Source organism: Phytophthora infestans, genomic scaffold (genome assembly GCF_000142945.1).
Source record: "Phytophthora infestans T30-4 supercont1.4 genomic scaffold, whole genome shotgun sequence".
NCBI classification, from domain to species: domain Eukaryota; phylum Oomycota; class Peronosporomycetes; order Peronosporales; family Peronosporaceae; genus Phytophthora; species Phytophthora infestans.
The window spans coordinates 1,525,014-1,541,737 of NW_003303755.1; the positions used below are offsets into that span (position 1 = coordinate 1,525,014).

Genomic DNA, 16,724 nt, shown 5'->3' on the forward strand with positions numbered 1-16,724 from the left:
TATTGAAAGTATTAGGTTTCTTTTAGGAAAAATAATGTTTTAAATAAAAAATATATTTTAAGCCAAATATTTAAAAAGCGCTTTGTTTCAAGCTCAAGCATTTTCCGATTGGCAGAAAATTTACGCAATGAAATGTTGCAAGAGGCCGTGTCATATAGTTGAAATAGGTAGGATGGCGTTCCTTCCGGACGACGAGATGGCGGCGTTTAAGGCGGCGCTGTTGTTTGTGGACGAGTTTGCAGACGGGAGAGGCGCCGCACCCGCCCCCGCGCAGCCATTGGAGGTGCTGAATAAACAGGAAATGGAGTGGGCGCTAAGCTTGCCTTCGTCTTCCAAGGACTCACCCAGCTCGTCGTCGTCAGTGGCGTCTCCACAGCCCAACAGCGAGAACCACCACACCACAACTGATGAGGACGGTTCACCTCGTTGCGTGGGGAGCGAGAAGCCCAAACGCACTCGAGCGCCGCGACGCCAGACCGTCAAGAAGCTGCTGCGCAAGAGTTGGGTAACTGGCGACTCCAATCGGGCCAGGAACGAACGCCGCATTGAGGTGGCTTATCTTAAGGAGAAGGTTGCTCAGCTTGAGGCAGAACTGGAGAGTTTGCAGCATCACCGAGCCTCCACGAAGCTGATCAAGCAGGACGAACACGATGATTCAACTTCGGGACACGAAGGCGCAATGTCGGTTGCTGATCAGTCAGTCTGGAAACCAGTAGCTCAACAGCAACGCAAACGCAGAGAGAAAGCGGAGATTGAAAATGCGCGCTTGAAACTGGTGCTGGAGAGTCAACTTAAGGCTGCCAAAAGCATGCAAATGCTGCTACTGAAGCGAGCAAAGAACCAGGTACGGGGAGTGGAAGCATTTTGTCTTATGTGACGTTGAGTTGTATTTTCGTTGTGATCTGACGTGATATTGTGCCGGTTTGGCGCAGTTAATGGAGTGTGCACGGACTGTAACACCTGATACCACCGATTTCGCGGCTGGCCGTATGGTAAACTATCATTCGGATCTCGGCGACTTTGAGGATATGCTGGTTATTCTTGAAGGAGCTTATCGCGAGATGGATGCTGTATTCTGCACAAATGGTCTGGACTCGATGGAGGTCACATACAAAGATACTCAAATCCGCGAGGGAGACGATGGTATTTATCTGGACGTATTCTCAAACAAAGTGCTTCCTTTCGATCTGGACACCACTGCTAAGGCAGTGTGGGACCATTTCAAAGGTGCTGACAAGCACCGAGGCAAGGTGTACGAAAAGACTGCAAAGGTACGATGCATACTGTTGTATATTGTCCCGTTTCAATTTCATTGCTGCTTACGAATCTGCTGCTTGTGATGCAGATTTTGGATGAATCCGATACGATTGTCGAGAATTTTGCGAAAGAAATGTACGTCGGCTCGACGCACGCCATGTTCCGTGTGAAGCAAGTTTTGCGTCGCTACGTGGAGAAGGATCGTGTGGTGGTGGTGTTCATCTCGATCAAGACGCCTTTGGAAGTGGTGGATGAGCCTTTTGCAGGCCTCACGCACCGTCACCAATGTTATGCTGTGGCTAAGCGCTCATCGGTGTCCCCATCACAAGCTGCTGGTCCGCGGTGTCTACTGCAGATGTGTTCGCTGGTGTCGCTTGAGCATGGACAAGAACAGCCGGAGAACGACTCTCCAGTCATGGGAGCCATGACCAAGTTTATGATGGGTGCTGCTGCTAACAGCATCACGGCCAGCCAGGAGCTCATCGAAAACGCGCTCATGGACCAGGCAGTTAAAAACCCGGTCGGTTAACCACCAGCGTATACATGTAGCTCCTGTACGGCAACCAACTATCAAGAGACGCATGCCAACCACTTGACTGCCCTGCACGCAAGCGGCCCTATGAAGCCGATCCCCTTTCTACATGTACAATTCAGCGCACCATGCAAATAGCCTCAAACACACCAATTCGCACTAACAAGCGTAGTGCTACATGTATACATGTCCATGTATTGAGGTGTTTGCTCTAATCGAATAGATCCGCTCAAAATTTGGTCCAGTTTGTTTTTTGCGAGCAATTGCTTCAAGATGATGTGGATCGACACTAACGTACCGTCCTCGCTGCTGCAGACCGCACGGCTCGAGCAAAGACACTGGGCTAATACGCTGCTCGTATTTTTCGTCGCCGTATTCCTGTGCAGCTCGTATCTCTTTTGTTTCCTGTACCGCCGCTGCTGCCTCTGCAAGCGACGACACAATGAGATGGCTCTCGTTCCAAGTGCTACAGTAATGGTCAGCGATATGGAGGAGCCGCTGCTGGGAGACTCAGTCTACGACGGCCAGGTGCCGACTTTTGAGTATGTTCCTCTTGCCCACGAGTATCAACCATCAGCACCTCCGTTGGGCTGAGAGAATGGTCACCGGAGATTGACCTAAAGTTGCAAGAGTCAATTTCTCGTGCTGGCGAACTGCTGCAGGCGACTGGCGACACAAAGCCTTCAATATTTGAAATAAATTATGTATGTGACGAGCGATAATGGACTTGTGGAACGTAAGTGTTGTAATAAACTTGTTGCCGACTTCCGAGGTAGTTTTTCTTCACTTCGACGCAGCTGTAGAACCGGCGTCAGCATTTACTGGAGTAACAGCAGAGTCGCTCACAGGGGATACATGTACATCGTCTTCTTTTGTCTCTTCTTCTTCCGATCCTAAGATCTTCTTTAGCTCAGCAGGATTCGTCTCAGTTTCCTGCTGCTGCAGTGGCGGCAACGAGTTAATGGTTTCCTGGATCTCTTTCTGGTGCATTGAGAGGAGCTAAAGCGAGAGCGGTAAGTAAATGAATGAACGAACGATTAAGTGTACTACTGAATAATGCAAGCCCACCTCGTGCAAGAGCTGATAGAGCAAATCAACTTCAAGTCCCATGGCAATTGTGACCCCCTTCGCATGTTTCGATAAATCCAGCTCCACATACACGACTTGAATGCCAAACGAGGTAGTTTGGACAATATTCACGACATCTTCGAATGGAACCACAGTTATGTGTGCGAACACGGGCACCATTGTCCGGTAAATTAAGTTTCTGCCAATATCAAAAATTAGGCCCCATTCTTGCTCCCGAAATGCAAGTAAACTGCCTTACCCATACGTCACGTGAAGTGTGACAGGAATCCCATTGACCATGCAAGATGTCTCGTATAGGAGCACGTTGGATCTACAAACAGTCAAAGCCGACCCATACCCACCATTACTCATCAGTCTTCACTACAAAGTTTAACGCCAGCAACATACCTGTCATCTGCCGGGGATTGGTTCAGGCTTGACACTTGGGCACCATCCCTGTCAGATTTACAACGTCAGCTATAGTTTGTATGAAACACACTTCTTTCCGGTGCTTAGAGTAATAGGCCACACGTACGCTTCCATGATTGCCCGGATTGCCCGCGTTCGCAAACTTTGCACAGCCTCCACCCTTGCAGTCACCTGCTGTTGCTTCTCTTCAATCTTTGCTCGTAGTCTCACCTCGCAATCCTCTTTACATATCCGCCAAAGATTCTGCACCAGCTCTGAAACCACTTCTCCGTAAATCTTGCTCGGCTCACTTGAAGCAGAATGGTTAGGAGAAGGAGAAGTATCACGAGGGTCTGACTCCTTCGGACAAGCGACCTTCTCCTCAATCAGTGTCGACACGTCCTCTGTTACTGAAAGTGATTCGACCTTGGCAGTTACTATGCTTGTCTCTTCTTTCAAGTCTTTAGCTTCTGGTGCGTCTGTCAACTTGATGTCGTATTTCTTGAGGGACGGCTCGAGTAGTCCGATCAGCATAGCACAAGCAAACTCTTGGTCGTAGGCATACGATTCCAAAGGAATACACAAGTCTCTCATGTTTGCCTTCATTTCACTGACAAGGAGTAACAGCAGCTGCATCAGTACAGATACGCCACCATGTTTGCCAGGAGTACACTGCACCTGCTGAACGCCCTCTTCAGGTCTGCAACGTATCCTTCATCCAGCTCTGCGTTCTCCACTACAGTTACCCCGAGTTATTCCATACAAATACAGTCAGTAAAGCCATGAAAGATTGCCAAAGATTTCAGCTTCAACGATACCTGAGTCCATCGAGTTTTCAGAGGAGGCCATGTACAAATGGCTTAAGGAAAGACATTGGCTAAGAAGTGTCGCCTGCAATGCCCCAAGCAGCTGATCCAGCGCATACTTGTGAGGCTGATTGTGGTCTTGAGCCGTCCACAGCGTATTTTTTCCAGTTGATACCATGCCACCAAGAAGCTTGTTCTCGTCTGACACCAACGTGCAGACATCCACCACCCGCAGCTTGGATGGCGACACACCAATGTGCGCGTAAACATTGAGGAATGTGGTGGAGTTGGCCATGCCGTGAGCCATTGATTCCTGGGTCACTTTTTTGCGGAACAGCACCGAATTGGGGTGCTCCTCGGTGACCAAGAGACCTTTGCCGATGCAGACCGTGGCGATTAGCTCTTTAATTACTTCCCACGAGCGGTCAGGCCGAATCTGCACCTCTAAGATCGTCCACTGACTCGGGTCATTCTCCACAGGCAAGCGCGCCATCCACTTGTCCTCGGACGTCACGGCAGCGCGGACCTTGTCTGCGTCCAGGAAATTGAAGTCCGAGTGGTCCTTCACGGCGCTCTTATTCTCTTGCTCCATAGGGTCAGCGTCCCGGGTCGTCTTGCTCATGCCGAACTCGTCCTCCTCGTTCATTGTGGTGCCTTGTCTTCTAGCGAGCAAAGAACCGTTGATGCTTTCGTTCCGAAAACAGCTCCGAAAATAAAAAAGAGATTTTTTGAGAATTTAGTCCTTCTACTTGACTCTGTGACTTTTTTTAAATAGTAATATTACCCGGTGGGAAGCAATGGCAAGAATCGAAGAAGTTGCAGCGCTCGAGCGCTGGAAGGCGCAGCGCCTCGCTCAGAAGCTCGATGCAGACGTACGCTACACGAGCAATCATGAAGGATATAACGTGGATGCTGTAATGATGCTTTTCGATAGATTCAGCAGCTTAAGGTCGCGCTGAGCGAGCTGGACACAGTGCAGCCGAAGAAGGTGTTTTTTTTTCAAATTCACATGAGAAAGCGTTGCGAGTCGCAGTGCGAATTAGTGCACTTTATAACATATATTGTGGATCCATTATGAATGACAGACCACATATACTAAGAAGGCCAACGTGTTCTTTCTTGAAAAACGTGATGTCATCGTCCAGACCAAGAAACGTAAGCTGTGCGGAATGTCCGAGTTTCATTACTACCGTAGTTTTATTATTACCGACGGTGTCGTAAAAATGCAGGCGAGCTGAGGGATAACGAAAAGAAGCGGCACGATGTCGGACTCGAGCTTCGTGAGAGTAGTACTACGACGTAGAACGCAGTAGCTCCATAGCTCTAAATGCCGCAAACTTTTGCAACGTTTCAGAAGTTACGTAGGCTTCCAATGCCTCTCTATTGGCAGTACTGTGTCTTTTAACTAAATGATCTCGCTCTCCATGTCTAACGTCATGAAACTATTGACTCTTGTTTCATTAGCTTCAAGGAACATTTTATGGATCCTGCAGGGAGCCCGTGCATTAGTAAAACGTGTCTGGTCTAGGTCTACGCAAATTATGCAGCACTACTCGAGTGTCGTCATCTATGTAGTAAGCAGTGTGTCGCTGGTGGAGGAGGCACGGTGGCGCAATCGTCTGTTCACGGGCGAGCTCGCTAGAGACTTGTGTATGGCTGAGAGAAACTTGGCATCGACGTACTTAGTCACAAGCTCGTGGACTTCTTGCGCTAGCAGCTCCCGTTCCGTTCGAAGCACCGCCACCTTATCGGCGTGAGCTGTGATGTTGAAGAGGAAATACACGTTCTCGGCGATGGAGCGGCTCTCTTCCAGTACGCGGATGTGCGAGTACAGCAGCAGCGGCAAACCAACAGCCAGCACATACGCATACGATGATCCGAGGAAATACCAAGTTGCAAGGATCAGTACGAGCCAATGTACAGGCACCAACACACTACACGCAAAACCACAAGTTTGTCGCGTTAGTGGCACATTCGTACCGAACAGAAACAAGAGCAGATCAGAAACTTACGCAGCAGCGAAGATCTTGAACATCGACTTGGATTCCACGAATCCTGCGAGGCTGTTCATCTTCGTTCCTGTGGGTGTAGACGCCAGTCAGATCAATCTCAGCCACAGCTTGGAGCCTCCTACAAGCCCGACTTACCAATAAAATAGTAGGGTAAATTCAACAAAAGCCCGGGCGTGGCCAGTGGCAGCAGCACAAGCAGGTACAGAATCCGCTCCAAAAACAGTTGCAAAAGCGATTTCTCTTTGGGCATCGGCAAATTCACCTCTTGGTCTTTCAACCGCAGCTTTTCCAATTGCTCTTTGTATCGAAGAACTTTTTCACGGATCGTAGCGATTCGCTCCTTTTGCTCGTCGTCTTGGGGCTCCTTCTCCAGCATATTGATAATGTACTGTGTCAAACGGACTTCTTTGTTGGTGTCAATGGGGCCAGGAGTGTTTAGATAGAGGCGTCGCATCATTCGCGCAGCGTGGATAGTGCTGAAGTCAGATGCATTCAAAGTCACATCGTGCATGCGCTCCTCTAGCTCCAGGGTCAGACGCTTCACCTCGCCATGTTCGTCCTGTTGGAAAGCTTCAGTTTGCACCATGTCGGGCGTGATCACCATCGGTGGACCGAATTCCAGCGTCATCTGGCTCCTGAAGTGGTCTTTGTTGAAGTAGTTGAGACCTAGCGGGATGATCGGGATAGGTTGGTCATAATGCTTAGCGAAACCCGTCGCGACACGCACAACACCCGTACGCAGTGACAGCATCTTTGGAGCCGTGTACGATGTTCCTTCAGGGAAAAGCACCATGACGTTGCCCCCAGCAAGTACATGCCACGTATGCTCGAACATTTTGCGGTTGGCCGCCTCCAGTTGCTCGGGAGTCTTATCTGAGTCCACGTCGGCGAGACTGTCCTCTTTGCGCCGCGGACGATAGACCGGCACGGCGCCGAATTTCTTGAGGAAGAAGGCGGCGACAGGGTTGCTGAACAGCGAACCCTTGGCCCATACGTACGGATTGCGACCGTGACTTACGGCCTCGGTCATGACGAGAATGGCGTCCACAAGCATGTTGGGGTGGTTCGGGCACAGGATCACAGGCCCCTCACGCGGGAAGTTGTTGAGTCCGTAAACCACGATTTTGCGGAAGTAAGTGTGTAGCAATAGTCGCAGGAAGCGCGCCACCATCTTGTAGCCCTGTGTAGCAAGGACCACGACGGCCAGCGCAAGCCATAGTAGCGTAGACAGCATAGTGATCTTCGGCAACGATCAGAGTTGATGGCGGATCTAGGGCGAAAGCTGCAAGTGTCTGCGTGGACGCGCCGCTGAGAAATGATACACTCTCGGCTGCGGAAAAGCTGATGACGCTCACCAGTGAAATGGGTTAACGTACTTCCTTTTTAACAGCATGTCGATTCGGTTGTATGACGTATTTGAGTGCATACTTCAGACCTGTCAAATACTGTATGCTATTAATACTCACTTTTAAAAATGCTTTTCTTAACTAACGGACGCGCCCTATTAGAGTCCGGACTATATTTAATAGTGCCGCCCGAAAGTGACAGAGAGGACTTTAAACGGGTAAGAACTTTATTCCTTGCTGAAATGATTCGTGTACCAGGTTAATATCGTCTAACGCATCATCTAACTCTGAAAGATTTAACAGATCGACGTCTTCGTCCATATGCGGTTCCTTCGACCACTTTTCACGAAATTTTGCGCCTTACACATCGTGCTTGGATATAAACCACGACGAGGGGTCTCTCGAGAAGCCTGCTATTTTAACGCTCCGCAATTGTTGCCTCATCCGTGTATCGCCACGCGCGGAGGCCCCAATCGCAAACGGTGTCAACACTTGGCATACGTGGGTTGTATTCGACTCGGCCTGACTCTTTCCAAGCGTTAATTTTCATGTACAGTAGGTCCTTGAAACGACATCTTTAATCCACTTGATCACCTCTTGCTTACGCCCAATGCTAACTGTCTACCTTTGATGAGGCATTATTGGAAATGACGGGAAAGTGTTTCTCTCTGTAGAATGGATGGTCAGCAAGTTTGATTTGGTAGTTTTTATAAGGACTCTATTCAGGAGGGCTTGTATTTAATAGTGCAGGCATGAGCACCCCACAGGATACTATTCGGTAGGGGGCTTTTATTCGGGCGCATCCGTTATCATTACCGTTGGAGGTGCTCTTTATTTTACTTCCTCTGGTCGGAAATGATCACGCGAAACTGACAAAATGACCAATCGCTTCAGCTCTATTTATCCAATACGGCATCTGATTGGACCAAACGGAAGCCCTGCATCTCCTCTTTTTAAAGCCACCGGTTGTGCGCAGAACGGACTTCTATAGCCTCTGCAATTTCAGTTTTAGCTTTCAAGGTTTCAAGCCTCGCCTGGAGTGCGACCCGCCACGCCTGCGCTACGCTGTTTCTTCCTCTATAAACATGCCGAAGTCCAACCTTATCGACAACGAGCGCAAAAGCCGTCATTGACGAGCTTCTAAAGATCAGCAACAACAGAGAACTACCCCGTGAAGCGTTTGATGTTCTTATGAGCCGACTTCCGGACACCGTGAAGTTAATTGGAGCTGTACAGCTCTGCAATGACGGCTGGTGTCGTAGGGGTGAGTGACTTAACCGGCTTAAGAAGAACAGCGGCAGAAAGCGGAAGAATCGAGACGAAGTACGTGACAAACTGAAGAGCATTCCTATCGGGGATAGAGCAGTTGAAAGACGTGTCAGTAGTATGATAGGTTTTTTCAAATTTCTATCGAGGATTGAACAGTTGAACGACCTATCATACTAACTTCGCGTGATCATTTCCGACCAGAGGAAGTAATAATAAAGGCTTAAATTATATTTAATAATAATGTTTTAAAAGTAAAAATATCGACAAAGTGTCACGCCTACTGGGATACCGGTACCAGTACCGGTACAAGAAAACGACAATGCATTGTCGTTTCGTTGATTCAACACGTGCGGGCGGCTTTCGCGCTATGGTTTGTAAGTTACCAAGCAGTCCGAGTTGCATGCAAACAAGGCCCTGCCGTTGGTAACCTTGTCGTGAAGCAATCCATGTTGATTTCGTGACAGGGCGGGAAACTCAACTAATGGCCGCGGTTACCGAGAGGCAACGCCAAACATCCAATTGGCGAGGCAGCACACAGCTTCAAATATCAAGTGCTGTTAAGTGATCAGCTTCCAAAATGTTCCAAAAACTCGACGAAATCGGGTTTTGCAATAACCGAAGCCCTGCATTGCCCACTCACGGAGTTTGATTCGAGATTCCGAATTCGGATTCCAAGTGGACAGTCGCGCTTTCAACACCACGAGCCGAAATTTGTTGCTGTCTGTCCAGGACACACAGAGACTGAACACTACGCTCGGAGGGTGGACCGATGTGCCGGCAACCTTGGGCAGTGCATTGCGATGGTCGCTTTCAATTAGCGTAACGGACTCCTTGAAAGTTTATAGTAGAAACCGTTTGATTGGAGCTGACAGCTTGAATAGCTCCAGGTACATCGCTACCGGTATTGACCACGTTCTATTTTGCGAGGTGATCCATTCCCTATGCTGCCGGATCGTGCTCACTGACGTGGGCATGCGTGGTGGTGGGCCGCCACTGGCGGCTTACAGTAAGTCTTCTGCCGAGCTCGGCTTCCAAGGTAACCGGTACATGACTTTACGTTAGGCTCCAGTAGAGCCATAGCCACCAGCTACAGCTTTTAAAGTGGCGACACATCCAATGCGCTGGTTTCTAAAAGCGTCGGTGGTTCTTCGCAGTTTTTCACTAAACTGAGCTTGTTGAATTAATTTGCACCGCTGAATACGATTGAGTTTCAGTGAAGACCGAGTGCGTGTCCTGCGTTGCAGAGGTTGCTGCGCCACTCGCCTGTCTGATGTCAGGGCTGAACTAACGCCGTGTGTGCGCGACACCCGCGGCAACTTTGTCAGGAGCCCAAGCCCCCCTGTCGAAATACCACACAAAACCCAGGTGGTTGCACACTTCGACGGGTGCGTAACTCTGTCGTGGCGACGTAAACGGGGCCGATCACAATTTCGATCGGCACCATCCAGTAAGAGCTCGACGCCACACTATCCAGACTGGATTCCAGCGTCCGCACGAGCTGACGCAGTCGGTATTTCCAACCAGCCACCTCACGTCACTCTCCGGAGACGACGTACACAAAGCCCGCCCCTGCTTGTAGAATTCGCCAGCTCTGCACGTCGTATAGGATACCCCTGCGCCCGTCCAAACCAGGAAGCGACCGACAGAACGAGACGAATAAATCGCACCGGACCATTTAACGTAGCGTAGCGCAGGACAACTACAGGCGATCATGAATATGTTCCAGAGCGGAGTGCAGGTGTTCATCCCTGCAGCACTAAACCGGCCCACACACACGCTTTACAGCATCTGTATGCTGGTGCAGCCCACTAATCAGGAATGGACAGTCAACCGCCGCTACTCGCAATTCCTACAGCTGCGCAAGGACATCCAACACAGACTCGCCACGCGCGGCGTCTCGTGTGCTAACTGTGCTAGCTTCAACCGCGCCATCAGCAAGTTTCGTTTCCCGAGTAAGTCGCTACTCCGCACCAACACGGTGGTGCGCCATCGTGTCTCGGCCCTACAGGAGTTCCTCAAGCTGCTGGTGGGGCGTGTGTACAACGATCTACCTAAGTGCGGCATCTGTGGCGAGGAGATTAAGGACATGATGCGGCCATTTCTTATTCGAGGAGCGCAACCCCTGAACGGCTCCATCACATCGAAGATCAACAAGTCGCTCTCACTCGACTCGTACGCAGTTGTGGACCAACCCGTGGTGCCCGTGCCCGAACCGGCCCCGCCCATTTCGCCCTCGCTGATGAGCAGGGAACTCTTCAGTGCCAGCAAGTCGTCCAGCAAACCCATTTTCACAATCAGTCAGATTTCAGGTAGTAAATCCATTTTCTCGCGTAGCAAGGCGATGATGAGTACTACGTCGGACGACGCTTCCACACAGCCAAACGAGTCGGAGGACCCCATTATGGACTACATGTACTCGGAGAGCGATGAGGACGGCTACGGCAAGAAATACGACGACCAACGTTGCTACGATGAGGCTGTTCCTCTCGAGGAAGCTATGAAGCAGGTGGTGGTGCCCCGAGGCGTTAGTCTTACGTGCGAAGAAGTGGTTGTCCGGCTTACCTCAATGTGGGCTGCTTATGATCTGGATGAAGCACTTTCATCCTTACCGCCCGAGCGGCTTTCACAGCAGGCCAACTTCTCCGTCGACGATAAGGAATACGCGTTTTAAAGTGTATTGTTGGGGAGCCAATTTTGCTTTTCCACCTCAAGGGGTGACTGCTAGCCGGCCAACAGAGCCGCATCGCTTAATGGGCAGAGCATTGTGCAAAACTAAGTATGAAGCAGTCCGTATAATACCAATCCGATCAGCACGCGCGGGTGCGTGGAGACATCGATGCCACTTCAAATTGTAGAGATTTCTTGAGCAATCACGTCATTAGGTGTCATTCCCCTGCTTACGCTTTGATACTGGCCAACATCACGGCTTCTATAACTTGTCGGGGTCGGCAATACCAGTGGCAACCACGGAGACGCGTAGCTTGCCGCCCAGCGAGTCGTCGAAGGTCGAACCGAAGATGATGTTGGCGTGTGGATCATCAAGTTCCCGCGTCACACGCTCAGCAGCCTCATCAACTTCAAATAGCGTCAGGTCGGAGCCTCCCGTGATATTAACGATCATGCCCTTGGCGTCCTGCGAATCAGTGAAGAAAGGTTAACACATCGATCCTGTTTTTTCAAAACTACCATTTACACAAGCAAGCGTCGAGATTCAGTGCATACCTTAATCGAAATATCACCCAGAAGAGGGTTCGCCAATGCATCTTCAGCAGCACGCAGAGCCCTACAAACCGACACAAATGCAAGCAACCATCAGACCATCGCGTAAGCTATTCGTCGACAGCAGCAAGACGCACCGATTCTCTCCATCGGCCTCTCCACTTCCCATCATAGCGTTTCCCATATTTTGCATGACCTGCAGTTACGAGATCAGTAAATACAAAAAAATATACCTTCAAGAGAAACTGATTAAGCTGCGTACCGATTGAACATCCGCAAAGTCAAGGTTAATGAGCCCAGGCATCACCATCAAATCCGAAATGTTCTTGACACCGTCCAGAAGCACATTGTCCGCCATTCTGGGAGAAGATAAAGTGAGGGTGGTAATCGTAGTGAATCGACCTGCTCGAGCCACGCACCTGAATGCGTCCATCAACGAGGTGCGCTCATTTGACATGTTGAACAAGTTTTGGTTCGGGATCACAAGCATCGTATCGACGCTATCCTTCAGTTCAGCGAGGCCTTGTGCCGCAAGCTTTGCACGGTTGTTTCCCTCAAACCGGAACGGCTATGATGTCAATAGAATCGAGGGTTAATAGATCACAGCATTAAGCTAACAATGTTACGTGAGTGAATGAATACCTTAGTAACGACAGCTACGGTGAGGATACCAGCATCTAAGGCAGCCTGAGCAATGACGGGTGCTGCACCTGTACCTGTTCCGCCACCCATACCCGCAGTAACAAACATCTATATAGGGGCAGAAAAGCAGAAGTTAATAATCATATCGTTGTCATCACCAAGTCATTCGCTCAAATCGGAACGTCTTGAGAAACGCAATGTCACCGAGACAAACCATGTTTGCACCCTGAACGCGCTCCAAAATCTCATCAATCGCGGCCTCTGCCGCCTCTCGGCTAATCAATAGTTAAGGTCAGTATGTAAGAAAAAAAAATACCGCTTTTACGCAGTCACTCACCCAACTTCGGGGTTAGCGCCACAGCCCAGTCCTCCAGTCAATTCAGGAGCCATCTGAACGCGGTTCTCCGTCAGCGTCGTGCGTAAGTGCTGAGCATCCGTGTTGCAAACAAGAAACTCCACACCCTGCAGGCCGCGCGCGATCATGTTGTTCACTGCCAGTTCACCACGACCCGTCGGTAGAGTCGATCAGCATCAATTCATCCCACCAGCCAAATAACTCTTCACTATTAGCAAACAAACCCGCATTTCCTCCAGCTCCTCCGACGCCAACCACCACAATCTTCGGTGCAAAGCCCGACAGGTCTGTCACAGGATGGTCCTGTGTGAGCCAAAGTGGCTGTGTGGAGCTCATGGCTGGCGGCACGAGCTTCTTCTCTACTACTGGCGTCGAAACGGCGCTCACATCTGTTGGTGAATCGGGCTCTGCCTCCAGCCCCACTTTCACACCGCCATCCTCGTCTTTTCGAGCCTTTTTAAAGCCCTATAAGTCAGTAGAACCTGTCAGACGCAGCATTCTCAATACATTTCCCAGAAACTTGTGTTTTTACCATGCGTAACGCGGCAGCTGCAGCATCAGTGGCTTCAGTAGAGAAGGCGAGGTGTTGAGTGGCGGACTGGGAGGTCTGGCGGGCACGTAGCAGCGCCATCGCCGCAGCTTTCATGCGGGATATCGCCATCACGAACTGGATCAGAGTTTGTGGCACGAGCCGATATCCTAGGTATTTGCATATTCATTATTAGAGGTCTTTTCATTTTAGTGTTTACCGGTATTAATTTATTTTAATTTAATACTTGAAGTATTTTATATTTTTCAAGCCCTTTGATCCTGGTGGCGTAATTCCTCCACGTTAGCCTTGATGTAAAGCATCACTTCTGCCTCAGTTAAGTCTAGCTGGACGCCGTAGTTACGTCCCACGAACGTGCTGAAAGCGTCAACGTCCGAGCACAAAAGGCGTCCTGTGTCGGTCCAGATGACCACGTCACTAATCACCAATTTCGAAGAGGTAGGCAAGTTGAAGCTACATCGAAACGTTAACAGCAATACAGGAAGTGCACTAAACTAACTTATGCTTACTTACCCATAACGACGCATCAGCTCGGCCGCATCGTTTGGCCAGCGATCGGCTTTCGATGGCAGCTTGGTAACTTGGCAATCGGGCAACGTCGTCGCTAGAATGTCTGCACAGCACCGTAAGCGAGAATGACTAATCCAATTTTCTCTACATCCAGCAAAAGTCATAACCGTACCGAGTAAGCGATCACAGACAGCATACTCTTCGCTGTTGACTCGCCCAGCCAACGTGTAGTGCACCATTGTGCTCGAAGTCACCGAAAGAGAAGTGTCGGCACTCAGAATAGCTGATCATCGGTTGTTAAACGAGCAATTTCAACGGGTTTAGCCAGCTGAGTGTAAGCCCACATAGCAACAAGATTTTTGCACCGTTTATTTTTTCTTTCTCCACCTTGATTTAATACATGTTTCGCTCAATAACTCTACTGTTGCGCATTGGCATTCTCTCGTCGCTTCTTCGCTTCTGCGCCAACACGTTTGAACTTCTTGCTCTCCGTCTTGTTCAGACCGCGATACTTTTGTTTATCCCAGCGGGACATCTGCAAGGAATCCCGGCACCCAGCACCACCTTCCCAGTGCTGAGAGGTCGATCTTTTCGATGCTACGTCGTTTCCGCAGGGACACAATTTAGTCGAACTCGATTGCTCCTTCGAGCACAAGCCGCAAATCATCCGACTGGCGAATTTCCCAAGGTTCGCTTCAGGGCAGTCACTCGAGTCGTGGCAAACATCGCACGGGAAGGCTTTACCACAGCACTGAAACCTAAACCAGCGTAGCGAGTGTTTGTAGTGGTCGCACGCTCCGTTGCGAGGCAGCGGCTGTCCCAGTACGAACGTCTCCACGATCTGTTTGGCTCCTTTCTTGCTGCTTTTGGCAACCTTTGACGCAGTACCGTCGGGCGAATGACTACGTTTAGTGCTTGCCCCCTCCAGTTGACCAGCCACGAAGCGCTTTGCCATCACAGCAAGTTTGACGTGACAGGAAAAGCATGATTGCTCTGCTCGTTGTCTTGGCGTAATCCTCTCCAGTAATGCTTCGCACCCACACTCCAAGCAAGTGGCTAACATATCCGTGGGGAGCACGTCGACAATTGAGCAGTTCTCAGTGTCAACGTAAGCTAGAATATTGCTTTGCGAATGGGCAAACACCGGCCTCATCACCACGTGGTGAAGCACACTGCATCGAGGGCACCACTTCTGAATTTCTGACGAGTCCAAACTCAGGATAGCGTCGAATTTAAGCGGACAGTTTTCGCACTGGACCTGGCAAACCAATCGATGAGCCACCAGCGTGCCAACTTCGTGCAGGAACAGATCATCGAGGCAGATTTGAGTGCCCTTGACTTCAGGTTCTGTCTGGATAGTAACACGCTTTTCAAGGGGAGTGATTTTTGAGTTTCGAGCGTCATGTTCGCTTCTGTTTGTTTCTACTGGTTCCTCCTCGTCCTTCTCCTCGTTAGCAGCAGCCGTAGGATCCACACCACGCCGCATAAGCTCACACAGCATTTTGAAGCGGTCAATGCATTCGTTCAGGGACCTCCCCTCGACCTCGCTTGCTATGTTTGTCCATCGTTCCTTTATGTCCATCGAAGCTGGATACTTTTTCAAAGCCAGGTCAAGTGCTCGCTGTTGCACTTCTGACCACTCTGAGCTGTCTTCAGCTTGACTGATACAAATCTCACTGTTGGATGGCGCTGACGTGATTTTCACCTCGGCATCAATGACTGGAGCTTTAGTTGGAGAGCCCAGCTGCACAACAGCAGCACGTGGCAGGGCATCTGATCGTTGCTTTGCACCATTGCTATTTGTTCCCGTGTTCTTGAGCTCGTGCGAAAACTTACATTTATCTCCGTCGCGACACTTGCTCTGGGCGAAGAACTTGCACTTACGTGTCCGCGTTTTCTTCTTCTTCGGTTGTGCTGCCACCACAGGTGGGCGTGTCGGGTCAGCTTCTCGAACAGCCGATACTGAATCAGCACCGGGAGCGTCAGAGCCATCTCTTTCACTTACAACCTCCTTCTTTGCGTGCGAGAACTTGCACTTCTCTCCATCTCTGCAGTTGCCTCTAACGAAAAATCGGCAGGGTCGTTGGCCACGCCTTCTCTTTGATTTCTTATCTGCAACAACTGGGACTTCTCCAGCCAAATCCTCCTCGCCCTGTGCGCGGCTCACTTCTTCTGCTTCCTTCTCTGCTTCAAGGCCTTTCTCAAACGGTGCAATGACTCTCCAGAAATTATTGTCGATCCAGGTCAGTAGGTTCCTCAGCGCGAAGCCTCCACACAGCTGCTGAGCTCTGGCATTCACCGCAACGTTCAGCGCTTCAACCTGCTCGTCCGACAGTCGACTGTTCCACTGCGTGAAGTCCACATAGGCAGCCTCCACCGGGTAATTTCCCGGTAGCGTCACCTCCAGCTCGACTTGGCCCGTCAGCCGAGTCGGCAGCTCCGGATCCAACAAACTTAGGAAAAGACGCACATGCTTGTCTTGCGTCGCAGGGTCCTCACAGCTCAGCTGCAAGTTATAGCGGCGCTCCAGTGCCATCCACTCCTTCTTGGCGGCGTCCGTCTCGCTCGCCAGCGCCTCCTGCCAGCTCAGGTCCGCCATGATGCTGCTGTACCGGTACGAAAATGTCAACTTCTTTGCTGGAAGGCAAGTCCGAGAATGAGAATCTTTACCAAAATATTTATTGGGTTCTAGTGATTTTTCACTGTTCCGGAAGAAAAGTTCCCCGAAACTTCGGTCAGGTTCACTATTT

General features: G+C 50.1%; 8 protein-coding genes across 8 annotated transcripts; 3 read left to right on the forward strand and 5 right to left on the reverse strand.

The window, feature by feature from the left end:
- Positions 1–173: 173 nt before the first annotated feature.
- On the forward strand, positions 174–1,786 carry PITG_22716 (M96 mating-specific protein family; the record flags this gene model as incomplete). Its single annotated transcript, XM_002906393.1, has 3 exons — positions 174–844; positions 933–1,271; positions 1,346–1,786. The coding sequence occupies 3 exons, from the start codon at positions 197–199 to the stop codon at positions 1,784–1,786; spliced, it is 1,428 nt and encodes a 475-aa protein (XP_002906439.1).
- Positions 1,787–2,051: 265 nt separating this feature from the next.
- On the forward strand, positions 2,052–2,557 carry PITG_03368 (M96 mating-specific protein family; the record flags this gene model as incomplete). The annotated part of the gene is made up of 1 exon (XM_002906394.1): positions 2,052–2,557. One exon carries the CDS (start codon positions 2,066–2,068, stop codon positions 2,381–2,383), a length of 318 nt encoding a protein of 105 aa, XP_002906440.1.
- Positions 2,558–2,572: 15 nt separating this feature from the next.
- Positions 2,573–3,859, reverse strand: PITG_03369 (uncharacterized protein; the record flags this gene model as incomplete). Its single annotated transcript, XM_002906395.1, has 5 exons — positions 2,573–2,788; positions 2,858–3,056; positions 3,117–3,188; positions 3,266–3,313; positions 3,393–3,859. The coding sequence occupies 5 exons, from the start codon at positions 3,857–3,859 to the stop codon at positions 2,573–2,575; spliced, it is 1,002 nt and encodes a 333-aa protein (XP_002906441.1).
- Positions 3,860–3,867: 8 nt separating this feature from the next.
- On the reverse strand, positions 3,868–4,717 carry PITG_03370 (uncharacterized protein; the record flags this gene model as incomplete). The annotated part of the gene is made up of 3 exons (XM_002906396.1): positions 3,868–3,875; positions 3,939–4,001; positions 4,084–4,717. 3 exons carry the CDS (start codon positions 4,715–4,717, stop codon positions 3,868–3,870), a joined length of 705 nt encoding a protein of 234 aa, XP_002906442.1.
- Positions 4,718–5,547: 830 nt separating this feature from the next.
- PITG_03371 (acyltransferase, putative) lies at positions 5,548–7,317 on the reverse strand (the record flags this gene model as incomplete). Its single annotated transcript, XM_002906397.1, has 3 exons — positions 5,548–6,005; positions 6,084–6,150; positions 6,219–7,317. 3 exons carry the CDS (start codon positions 7,315–7,317, stop codon positions 5,639–5,641), a joined length of 1,533 nt encoding a protein of 510 aa, XP_002906443.1.
- Positions 7,318–10,212: 2,895 nt separating this feature from the next.
- PITG_03372 (uncharacterized protein) lies at positions 10,213–11,571 on the forward strand (the record flags this gene model as incomplete). Its single annotated transcript, XM_002906398.1, has 1 exon — positions 10,213–11,571. One exon carries the CDS (start codon positions 10,410–10,412, stop codon positions 11,367–11,369), a length of 960 nt encoding a protein of 319 aa, XP_002906444.1.
- A 56-nt stretch (positions 11,572–11,627) lies between these two features.
- Positions 11,628–14,138, reverse strand: PITG_03373 (cell division protein ftsZ; the record flags this gene model as incomplete). Its single annotated transcript, XM_002906399.1, has 13 exons — positions 11,628–11,831; positions 11,921–11,981; positions 12,055–12,113; positions 12,180–12,276; positions 12,337–12,485; positions 12,560–12,667; positions 12,774–12,834; positions 12,897–13,050; positions 13,139–13,379; positions 13,447–13,613; positions 13,808–13,917; positions 13,978–14,077; positions 14,123–14,138. The coding sequence occupies 13 exons, from the start codon at positions 14,136–14,138 to the stop codon at positions 11,628–11,630; spliced, it is 1,527 nt and encodes a 508-aa protein (XP_002906445.1).
- Positions 14,139–14,392: 254 nt separating this feature from the next.
- Positions 14,393–16,619, reverse strand: PITG_03374 (uncharacterized protein; the record flags this gene model as incomplete). The annotated part of the gene is made up of 1 exon (XM_002906400.1): positions 14,393–16,619. One exon carries the CDS (start codon positions 16,571–16,573, stop codon positions 14,393–14,395), a length of 2,181 nt encoding a protein of 726 aa, XP_002906446.1.
- Between the last annotated feature and the right edge of the window lie 105 nt (positions 16,620–16,724).